General features: G+C 39.7%; 1 protein-coding gene across 12 annotated transcripts in view; it reads right to left on the reverse strand.

Moving 5' to 3' along the window:
- akap13.L (A-kinase anchoring protein 13 L homeolog) overlaps positions 1–11,635 on the reverse strand; it is a 185,204-nt gene extending 173,569 nt beyond the window's left edge. For 3 of the 12 annotated variants that reach the window (XM_041586862.1, XM_041586855.1, XM_041586863.1), the window contains exon 1: positions 11,332–11,633. In XM_041586862.1, the coding sequence (XP_041442796.1) occupies positions 11,332–11,472 (141 nt within the window). In that variant the 5' untranslated portion in view covers positions 11,473–11,633. Of the gene's footprint in view, positions 1–11,331 lie in introns of all 12 variants that reach the window. The other 9 variants (XM_041586856.1, XM_041586857.1, XM_041586858.1 and 6 more) reach the window with 6 other exon arrangements.
- Positions 11,636–12,561: the final 926 nt, after the last annotated feature.

The raw sequence follows: 12,561 nt of genomic DNA on the forward strand, positions 1-12,561 counted from the left end.
TGGGCGGAAAAACTGCCAATTTAGGCTGAATCCGCATCTTAAATCTGCCCATGTATGGCCACCCTAAGGCAGCCCAAAAACAAAGAAGTTTGTGCTTTACATATCAGGTGCACACATTGCTTTCATTTCTATATTTCTTTGGCTTCTTTAGAATAAGTAAATTATCAAGTATGAGCAATGTGCATTTCTTGTGCAATCTTTAAATTACCCACATATATAAAAATATTCAGCTGTGTACGAACCACCTGGTTTGGAACTTTAAGAGCAGTAGCTCCATGTCACATGGTGTTTATCCTGTTCTTATTTTGATTTCAGGTGTTAATTCTGAAGGCACCACACCTACATATCTGTTAAGGGCAACATGTTGTTTCCTGCAAAGCATAAATCTCAGCAAGACACTCCTTAACAAAGTATCAGCTCATGAGCCATTTAATGGGGCCCACGTTTTTCTTGATGGGGAACTATTAAATGCTTTTTAAAGCGGAGATGCACCAAATGTCATTGGATTCAGCTGGGGATCTAACCAACCCACAGACGTCTCTGCAAGATTTGGATTTATCCAGTCTGAATCCTAACCATTCAAGTCATGTGACATTAAAGGACTGGGTACCCGAAAGTTGTTTTTTATTTTTGTATTATGCATGTTTTGAATATTGCTCATATTTATACATGCAAATTTGGGTGCAAATCTTGATCAGCATTTTGACAAATCTTTTGCCGAGTATCTGATATTTGGCTGAAATAAAAAATATTCATTCAATGCACCTCTGTTTTAAAGTTAGACTGCTATACTGCCCTTCTAAACCACACAGCTGACAGTCCTATACATCAGCCATGCAATCATAACGTTGCATCTGGTTTCACTGGAATACTTCTCCTGGTGTAAATGGGTTTCCATTCCTGTGTGCAGGGTTAGTAGTGAGTTGAGATGTTCATAGGGCACCCAGCATCCTAATTTTCGCACAGTGCCTATGCCCTGGATTTGGTTAAGGAGCGCTGCTAATGATGGAAGCCAGAAAAAAAAAAAGTTATGACTACAGGGTGTTGCATTCTTATAAGGCATAGGGTTGTTAGCTATGGAAAGCATAAAAGCAGTCACATTCCAAAAGGGGGCTGTTTTGGAGTCTTTAAGCTTTGTCGTGTTTGTTTGACAACATTGCGTAATGAGCAGATCTTTCAATGTATGGCCAATTTTAGTCTGAAGTCTTAATTTAAAAAAAAAATAAATACTGTTGTCTATTCTGACAAGAGCGCTTGTTAGGCAAATTCAATGTGTATCTATGGTGGGCTGATTCAAGTGCTATTTGGGCAAATAATATACAAGAAATAAATAAAAATCACCTGAAACAGTCCCATGCAACACTGTCCTAAAAACTATTTTTTAGGGGCTTTAATGTTCAGTTACCACTTTATCCCATAAACTGAAGAGGAATGAAGAGTTAACTGTAGGGCAACATAAACCCCTGGAAAGAACTCATCTAGTGAACCTTAAAGGTTTCCTCAAACATGTATTTTGCATTCATGCACTCAAGGCATTGGAAGAGAACATGCAGCCTGCCACAGTCCCAATGCTGTAGTTCTGCAATTCACCTGAAGGATGTCCAGAGGTGCTGGGAGTTGGATGTTTAACAACCTTCCGGAGAGCCAAATAGTGGACATGCCACGTATATGCTGTGTCACAGAGGATCAAATAGACAGGAATATGGAGCAGCCAACCTCTGAGGATATCAGTTGCACACCTGATAAACAACAATGAATACTTGAGCTAAAGGATATACCAGCAATGTAGTAAGTTAATGAAATTAGGTATTAGTACTCCCTTCAAGCATTTTTGGAACAGCACAAGCCATGATAAAGGGTGTGACTACTCACTAGCAGGCATGATTGCACAAAGGAAAACCACAATCCAAACATTTCAGAATGATTTTACCTGTGCAGTGAACTATTCACTACAAAAATCAAGGGTACATTATGGAACCTAAAGAGTATATAACTCAAAGCCCCTAGAATCAAGGCATACAAATGTTTTATGTAAGGAGCAAATTTGTGAGCTAAATGTGTTCTGACTGATATGTATTCTAAGGCTCACAAGTCAGGTTGGAACTTTTTGATTTTAACAGTCATCACACACAGACTCTCCATAGCCAGAGCAAGTATGTACACAGTCACAGGAATTCAACTAAAGGTGACTTTTTAAAGGGGTACTTCACCTTTTGCAATCTATTTATTTTATTTCGGGCAGCTAACATTTGACCTGTTCTCTTGCTGGAGTTTTAGCCTACTGACGCAGTCAGGCACATGCAGGCTCTCTACACTGGGACAATTTGCCAGGTTATGTTGATACATTTCTCATCAGCTTTAGTGAACTCAGCCAACATCTGCAGTAAAGTTCCAGGTTCCGTCCAATAAAAGTAAACAAGATGGGATGTATTCAAAGAATGTATGTCTAGGGCACACAGTAAGCAAGGTCTCCAATCTTTTAAATCTGGTGAAGGCAAACATATGAAAGGCTAGCCCTTTTTTCAAAGCTACCACACCCTGCTGTTGGACACTTCCAGTGAAATCTGGGGTTACAGTAGCATACACCATTGAGAAGATTTCAGTTTGGACTGCGGCTCACCACATTCTCAGAAAGGTCTGTATGACCAGCTTGACCTTCCAGACACTTTTTTCAGTTCAATTGTTTTCAAATTGTTCACCAGAAATTTTTCAATTACTTTCCATTTTTCCAAAACCTAAGTTTAAAGTTTAGGGGCCCATTTACTTAGCTCGAGTGAAGGAATAGAAGAAAAAATACTTCGAATTTCGAATGGTCAAATATGGCTACTTCGACCTTCGACTACGACTTGTACTTCAAATAGAACGATTCGAACTAAAAATCGTTCGACTAGTCGACCATTCGATAGTACAGTCTCTTTAAAAAATACTTCGACCCCCTAGTTCGCCACCTAAAACCTACCGAGGCCAATGTTAGCCTATAGGGAAGGTCCCCATAGGCTTCCTAACATCGAATATCCTTTGATCGAAGGATTAAAATTCTTTGAGCGTTCGATCGTAGGAATATCGCGCTAAATTCTTCGACTTCGATATTCGAAGTCGAAGGATTTACATTCGGCCCTATGTAAATCTGCCCCTTAATGTCCCTGTCTCTGGTGTTTCAGTCTGAGAGCTCAGTAATTCAGTTGCAGACGCTAAACTGTTACAATTTTGCAAGATTTACTTTATACAGTTTTCTGCAGCATCTCTGGAATATTAACAACTATTGTATCAATTCTAACAGCTGCCCAGTTCAGTTGGTTTCAGATAATTCACCAGAGATATAGACTTTTTCCAATTACTTTCTATTTTCTATATGTAATCGTGTAAAGTGTCATTTTTCAGCTTCTAAAGCAGCTCTGGGGGTGGGGGTCGCCGACCCTGTAAAGTGTTCTAAATTTATACATTCAGTAGGTACATTTCGTATATTTGTCCCTGCTGAGCAGAATCCCTGAGTTTCATTTAAGGCAGCTTTTAGAATTGATACAATAGTTGCTAATATTTCCCATAGATCCTACTGAGAAATGTATCAACTAAATGTTGCAAAATTGTAACAGTTTAGCGTCTGCGCCTCAATTACTGAGCTGCCAGACTCAAACACCAGAGACAGGGATATTAAACTTATAATTTTGAAAAACAGTAAAAAAATAACAAATGGAAAGTAATTGAAAAAAGTCTATTTCTGGAGAACTATCTGAAACAAACTGAACTGGAAAAAAAAAGTGTTGATGATAAGAAATGTATCAATTTAAAACAGTTTACAGGGTCGGCGACCCCCCCACCCCCTGAGCTGCTTAAATGCAGAGACACGCGGTCAGATTCGGGGAGATTAGTCGTCCGGCAACAAATCTCCTCTTCTTCCGGGCGACTAATCACCTCGAACTAACTTCCCGTCGGCTAGAACTTTCTATTTTCTATGTGTGACTGTTTTTCATTATATTGAAGTGTAAAGTTTAATTTTTTTACCTTCTAAGAGCAGAGACACACAGTCAGATTTGAAGAAATTAGTCGCCCAGGCGACTAATCTCTCCGAACTACCTTCCCTTACCTTCCCGCCGGCTAGAATGTAAATCGCCGGCGTGATGGTACTTGGAGCTCTGTTTTCAGAAGTCGCCCGAAGTTTAAAACTTCATGCAACTTTTGAAAACGGATCACTCCGAGTGCCATCCTGCCATTGATTTACATTCTAGCCAGCAGGAAGGGAAGGGAAGGTAGTTCGGAGAGATTAGTCGCCCAAATCTGTCGCCCAAATCTGACTGTGTGTCTCTGCTCTTAGAAGGTAAAAAAATTAAACTTTACACTTCAATATAATGAAAAACAGTCAAACATAAAAAATAGAAAGTAATTGGAAAAAGTATTTATTTCTGGTAAACTATCAAACCTACAGAACTTAAAAAGTGTTGGAAGGTGAACAACCCCTTTAACTGAAAAAGAGGCACTGAAGATTTATACATACAGTAAAATAAAGCTATGATTTCAGATTAGTTTTGTTTCCAAATGTGGGTAACCATTAGTCAGCATGTAACTATGGGATAGTAGATAACTGCTTTTCAGAACAATGTCTGCACTTAGTGAGAAAGAAATGAATGTCCTGACACTGTAGTAAAGAATGTGTTAAGCTAATGGCAGAGCCACAAAGCCAGCCCAGAACAATCCTGTTGGGCCTCACACACTACCAAGGAGAGCTTAACCACACTAGGTGGATTAATTATTCTCTACTATTTAAAGGTCATTGTTTTCAAGACCAGAACAGAGATATTCTGCCCACAAGACAAAAAAAACCTTAACAGCAAATAGAAGACAGAAGTCCACGCTGCAACTTTTCCACACAAGTGAAACCGTTAAAGGTTAATCCCAAAAATATAATTTTGACTTGTGAAAGAAAACGTAACTTTAAAGATATTAAGATCCGTAATACATATATGAATTTCTATTTAAAGACAGACAAGACAGCTGGCAGGTAATAATAGGTGTTTCAGTGCCCAGGAATCCAAACTGTTATAATGGTGCGGGCACGTATCCCCAGAGGGCACCATAGGCCTGTTAGAATTTGCATTTAGGGGTACTTTGTTTGTGATCAAGCCAAGGGCCTTTATTACACTTAACTTATTTTATACCAAGTGACAAGCATGTTTTTTTTTTTTCCTTTCATGCCCACTGCATTAATAGGGACAGAGTTTCAATTCAGCCCACACCGCATTAACAGCGTGAGCCCTATGGCCCCCTCATTTTAAAGGGCCGGGAACTACAAAATGCAAACAGCATTTCTCCCTGCAGTGGTAAAAGGGGAACTATCACAAAAATTAAAATGTAATATACGCTTCCTCATACTGAAGTAAGAAACTTTCTAAATACAATCAATTCAAATTTCTGCATTGTTTCTGAAATAATCAAGTTTATCTTTACTATTCCTCTCTCAGCATCTGTTCTCTTCATTCTGTCTTCTGTGTAGTAGTTGGGTGTCGGATGAATGATCCAATATATCTTATAGGGAGGCTCCTTTCCAAGCAGATGTATTAGAGCTCACAAATAACCGATTCCAGTAGAAACAAAATCTAACAAAATGACTGCCTTTTGCACAAATCCTGCATGTAGAGAGACATGAAGAGAGAATGAAGAGAAACAGATGCTGAGAGAGGACTAGTGAAGATAAATGTGATTATTTCAGAAACGGTATAGAATTTTTAATTGAATGTATTTAGAAAGTTTCTTATTTCAGTATGCAGACGCTTATATTACATTTTGGCAATAGTTCCCCTTTAATAACAGCAATTCCTACACCAATAGGTAGCAAGGTACTTTCTCTTTGGAGAATGCATACTTCTGAAGAATATGGTCACATAATATAAGAACTGTATCTGGCAGTATTTATAAGTAAACTGTAACGGTTCTTGTATACATACCCCCTTCTATTGTACTGCACAGAAGGACTGCTTTATAAATGCTTGCAAATAACAATACCCATTATGAGCACAGGCAAGTGTCTGAAAACCTTGAAAGAATTAGTATTCCCCCTTCAACAAAGAGGGCTTACTCTTTTTGCATAGTGTTTAAATTAAGAAATGTGTATGTTTTTGATGTAACAAGCAGAATATTTTATATATATATATATATATATATATATATATATATATATATATATATATATATATATATACACACACAAGTCACCAGTGCACTAAGAAGCCCTCTGTATAGACAAACCCTCCAATCACAGCCTGTTAGCTGTGAGAGAAGGAGCAGCTTATTATACAGAGAGCTTTTCAGTGGACTGATGATTTTTTTTGTTTTTACTTGTAAGAAGAGGAAGTAGATTGTGACTTTACTTTCAATTTCAGATTGTATTTTAGGTTTTTTAGTGCAAGACATAAAATAATGCAATTTATACAATAGACAAAAAGTATATTCAGCACAAGCCTTATTCAATGAACTCATTTTGAAAGGGGGATATAATATCCCTTTAAAGGTACCCATTACTGATGTCAAACAAAAGTTGTGTTTTTCTGTGATTTTCCTTCTTGCATGGATTTAACAAGAAATCCACCCTGAATTATACTGTACTGTTTAATGCAGTAATGTCATTTTCTACCTCCAATACATATATACTGTACACACACAAGTACACTGTATTTCCTTTTCTGAGTAAAGTATGCCTATTAGCTTTCAAGGAGAACTAATCCTAAAAATGCCATATTTTATATACTGAACTTATTGCAGCAGCTTAAGTTTCAGCTTGTCAATAGCAGCAATCATCCAGGACTTTAAATTTGTCACAGGGGGTCACCATCTTGGAAAGTGTCTGTGACACTCACATGCTCAGTGGGTCCTGAGCAGCTGTTGAGAAGCTAAACTTAAGGGTCCTCACAAATTATCAAGAAGAAAATTAGTTTGGCCTGTCATATAAGCTGATGCTACAGGGCTGATTATTAAATTTGGATGCTAGCTGCTCTGGTTTCTGATCTGCCATGTAGTAATTATACGTATTCGGCTGAATACGGACCTATTCGATTGAAAACAGACCTATTCGACCCAAAAAAAACCTTCAACTTAATTTCAGTTGGTCTTTTTGAATTCGTATTTCTACGTTTTTTCAATTCGAAATTAGACCCTTCATAAATATGCCCTTAATGTACAATATTTCTAGCCTACTTCTTTAGTTAAGCTTTAGTTCTCTTTTAATGAGCACAGACAGAAAAATACATCTAATAACTTATGAGAAAAAGTCAAATTTAAGGTGGATCTGATACAGTTTTTGAAGCAAGTTATCAATGAGCCATAAGAAAAACAAGGCTGGAAGAGTATTAAAAGTTAAGTGCTTTACAGATTGCATGGTTCACATAGAGGCCTTGTTTAGTTTTTGGTATATTCCCCTGCAATACATTTCTGTGAAACAATGCACACTGTATATTAAATTACATTAAAACATGAGACTCTTTGTATGAGTGCTACAAAACTACAAGGCACTGGAGAAATGTGCTAAAAAAACACATATTTTTTATGTATTTAAAAGCATGGAAATAGAAATGAAATATAAACATCCCAAAATAATGAAATAGTTCCTGCCTTGGATGCTGTCTGTGGGTAGATTTGGGCAGCACTGTTAAAGAGTTCAAAACACAAAAGGATGATTTGATATAGAACTCACATAAACATACATCTAATGGACTTTACCCCAAAACGGCGCAGGGTAGAAGAGCACAACAATTGGGAACAGAGGTTTTACAATCAGCATAGGAAAGGCAGTCTGATTATAACATTTCCTACCAGTGAGGGGGTTTAAGATGGTTAATGCCTTTCCAGCACAGAGTACAAAAGCAATGGTAGAGAATTTAATCCAGTGGGCTACCATAGGGGTGAGAGTTTCAATCAGTAGCTACCCCCAACAGGTCTTCACTGGCTTACTCTTTATTAAAGAGTTCTGGAACAGTTGAACATGAACATACAGGATTCTCCATGCTAGCTAGCTATGCCACTTCTGTAATTTGAAGAATGTGAAGGAAAGAAATTACGTCAAACTATTTCAGTGAAAACAATTTAATCCACAGACTATGGAATGTCACTGAAGCACACACAATGTACGTTGTTCCTAATATTATAAACACAGGGATAAGAGGAAAAAAAAAAGATTATGCTTAGTGCTAAAAGATATATGTTGGTATACAATCAACATAGATCAATATAGTGTCTAACTACAGCATCAGTGGGTACAATAGGCTCTGTGAAAGCATTGTGGCTGTGGGATAGCAGGTATAGTAGGGAGAGAAGGTGCCTATAGTAGCAGTGGAATAATAGCCTCTAGAAAGGGAATGTGTCTGTGGGATAGAAGGTATAGTAGGGAGAGATGGTGCCTATAGTGGCAGTGGAATAATAGTCTCTGGGAAGGGAATGTGGCTGTGGGATATAAGGTATAGTAGGGAAAGATGGTACCTATAGTAGCAGTGAGATAATAGTCTCTGGGAAGGGACTGTGCCTATAGAAGCAGTGGGATACTAGCCTCAGGAAAGGGAGTGTGGCTGTGCAATAGAAGGTATAGTAGGGAGAGAGGGTGCCTATAGTAGCAGTGGGATAATAGTCTCTGGGAAGGGAGTGTGGCTGTGGGATAGAAGGTATAGTAGGGAGAGATGGTGCCTATTGTGGCAATGGAATAACAGTCTCTGGGAAGGGAATGTTGCTGTGGGATATAAGGTATAGTAGGGAGAGATGGTGCCTATAGTAACAGTGGGATAATAGTCTCTGGGAAGGGAATGTGGCTCTGAGATAGCAGGTATAATAGGGGGAGATGGTGCCTATAGTAGCAGTGGCATTATAGTCTCTGGGAAGGGACTGTGACATAGCAGGTATAGTAGGGAGAGATGGTACCTATAGTGGCAGTAGCGCAATAGCCTTGTGAAGGGAATGTGGCAAGGGAATGTAGCTCTGAGATAGTAGGAATAGTAGAATCAGCAGGGCCCTCTTTACAGCTTGAATCTATCATTCTTTATTTTCCTACAGCCCTGTGGAATATAGTGGCACATAACATAACTGAACAACACAGTGACAGGAATGCTAATCTTCTACCCACCCTGAGCTGTTTTTCCACAAACAGCTCAGGGTGGGCAGAAGTTCTGGGAGTTGCAAATGAACCAACTCAACTTCAGTAGGAAGATAATTCTATTAAGATGTATTTATAAAGCAACAACATTTTCTGCAGCACTGTACAGTTAATGGGTGTATACACTGAACATACAGATTACACACAAAAAATTACAGACCGAGTCGGCAGTTTATTGTCCCGTGTATGGGGCCCCCCGACGGGCTTCCCCGATTGAGATCTGGCCGAAAGTCTAAAAATCCCATCGGATCGCGGCCGCATCTGTTCGTTGATGCGGTCCCGCCATCTGACCGCCCCTTCCCATTCGTTAGGATCCGATAGTTGGGCCCTAGGGCCCACGATCGGATCAGCCCGATATTGCCCACCTCAAGGTGGGCATATCTGAGAGAGATCCGCTCGTTTAGCGACATCGCCAAACGAGCGGATCTCTCCGTGTATGGCCACCTTTAGCCCAGGCCCTCACACACAGCTAAACATAAAGGAATCTGTATGGTTATGTCACAATAATCGGCATGTGATGCTAATGAAGAGGTAATGCTGCTGCTTGTTACAAACAAAAACACTGGCTGTTTGCATATTGGCACCATTCCTGCATCACGGTATCTGTATAAATATAATAACCTGCAGCAAGACGCATTTTTAAATGCATAATTGGATCTTATGACTGACCCAAATGCATCAGACACTACCAGCTGCTTTTCATATTTAAAGCTGAATACATCAGAATCACATATTGGTCCATGTAACATATAAGTCAGTGCATTCCTCCCCAAACACTCACTAGGAGTGAGCCGTCAACAAGTGGTAAGGTTTTTTTTTTTTTCCCCAAGAGTGACGACAATCCCAGCATTATTCTTGCATGTGAATGTTCTCCCTTATTCAGGGACAGTCATGTTATATTTATAGCAGAAATCCAATTTAGGAATTATCAGTAAAAGGCGAGTCGCCCTCATAAATAGCAGGATGTGAATAAGAATTTCACCTTGGAAAAAAAAACAAGGGGGGGGGGGTTGCTGATCATTAATTACTAATAAAATGTATTTGTCTTCTTATCCTAGCCAGGTTGTAAGTAGCACAATTAGTTCCATGTTTATTTATTGGGCAATATATCTGTTTACTATACAGAGAAACGTACAAGTCACAGTAAAGCCCAGGCCGGCCACTAGTTTATTGGTATTGCTGGGGAGTTTGAATACAACAAGAGCTAACCACAAATCTGTCACTTCAATTGCATGGAGTATAAAGCTGGCCATAGATGCAAAGATTTGATCGTATGATTTTCGTGCGGTGTTTGGAGAGTCCTGACATTTTTCATGCCATGGCTATTAGTCGTTCAGGCGATCGGACAGGTTAGAAATTTTCTGTCGGCTACCGATAATATTTCTTCACGTATTGCAGATCTGACGATATCAGTGGGAGCTTTTGTCGGACATAACTTTCGTACGATTGCCGTCAGGGGCAGAACATCGTCTGATCTGTTCTTTTACTACTTTATTTGATCTGAATCCATCGGGAGATGGCACCGAACAATCGTTTTTCCAACAGGAACGTAAATCTGCACGTCTATGGCCAGCTTTAGGCAATTTTGGACCAGACAGCTGATGGAAAGATGAACGGAATCAGCTGCTGTAAATCCTATTTTCAAGCCGATCTATCAGGCGCTGTCCTGACAAAAGGGCAGATTGACAGCTCTGACTGTGAGGAAGTCCTGCTAAAGAAGAAGATATTGTGTAGCGTCCAATCCAAGCACTTCCTAAAAAAAACTGTCTGTTGAGTGCTGCTGGGAGTTGTAGACCACAAAATAAAAGAGCAAGACTGCCATGGGATTCAATGCAAGGCATTTGGAATGTTCTCAGGGTTATTAAATGACATTGCCTAATAATTGCATTTTTGGCTATTTTTGGCATAGGCAAGTTTATAGTTAATCCTTTAATACAGGCATTAGGGGTATCTGCTGTGAGTGTCTCACCTACTAAAGGTTTCTGTTGTGGGAGAAACACAATGTAAGTTCAGTATTTGTGTGTGAAGGAATGAGCAGAAATCAGTGTAGCACTGATCCACCCAACGTACTGCCCCCAGTATAACCCCATGCCGCCAGCTACTGTCTCCAAGTCACTTTTTCCCCACACACAACCCCCCCCCCCTACAGTGCAGATATGGAAAGGTCCCACTGCCCCTCCCCCACAACACCGGGGCCCCCTTACCTCCTCCTTATCCAACAAGTGTGTCCCAGAGGTCGAACATCCCCAGCAAAGGGTCCCGCTTGCACGCCAGAGCCCGGAGATCCAAAAGAAAACGCTTCCAGTATCCGCAAGGAGAAAGCACAGAATGGTACTCACTCGCATACACCACTGGCCTCACTGTATCACTTTCCGCTCCGACCGCACTCCGGACAGTAAGAGTCTTTATGGCGCATGCGCTCAGCAGACAACGCTTCTAGTCAATGAACGATGCCACTGCGGGATTGGCTGTGAGGCACGTCAATCTCGTTCTTGCTCGCTGGCAGGATGAAGTCAACAGTGAGGGAGAAACTTTCACAAAAGCGTAATACTCGTGAATAAATATTAATCAGAGTTGCAGAGAAATGACAGGTTTCCCTTGAAATCGTATAATACGCCGGCAAAATTGCTGCTGCTTTTTTGATGAATGAATTCTCAATAACAACTGCATTTCACTGCCTGCCACTGCCATATGCTCCTGGGCTAAATCCTTTGTGCCTTTGCACGGACATTGCACTTAAAGGGGGACTTCATTTTCTGGAGACACTCATTCTCAAACACTTCTATTCTATTAATTGTTATTTTAATGTTAGAATTTCTCTTTTGCTTTTCGGTTCCCAGAAATGTAGCTTCCAGGTTGCTAGTATAAGTGGGACCCTAGCAACCGGACAGCGGCATAACAAAATTTATAAGTGTAGGACTTTTTAGTATTAACCAGGATCCAGGTCTGGACTGAGAATAAAAATAGGCCCTGACATTTTAGGTACACAAAGGCCCCACCAGCCCACTAAATAGTAAATGTCTATGGCATCTTACAGCAGCCCCTCTGGCATTTGCCAGAACCCACAGATTGCCAATCCAGGCCTGGCAGGATCCTTTATCTGCTTATTTCTACAGAAGCTATTCCTCTTTTAGGCAACCAGTGCCATCTTATCCATAGGCTCCAGCAAAAACATTGCAGCCAACATTAAAGGGGTGGTTCACCTGCTTTTAGTATGTGCTAGAATGGCTAATTCTAAGCAATTTTTCAATTGGCCTTCATTTTTTTTCTTCTTTCATAGTTTTTGAATGATTTACCTTATTGTGCTAAATGTTTCAAATTTATTTAATATTAAATCTATTTAATGTATCAAAATGTTTCAAATTTTAAATGGTTTCAAATGAGGGTCACTGACCCCATCTAATAATACTTTGTAAGGGCTACAAATGTATTGT

Source organism: Xenopus laevis, chromosome 3L (genome assembly GCF_017654675.1).
Source record: "Xenopus laevis strain J_2021 chromosome 3L, Xenopus_laevis_v10.1, whole genome shotgun sequence".
In the NCBI taxonomy this organism is placed as follows: domain Eukaryota; kingdom Metazoa; phylum Chordata; class Amphibia; order Anura; family Pipidae; genus Xenopus; species Xenopus laevis.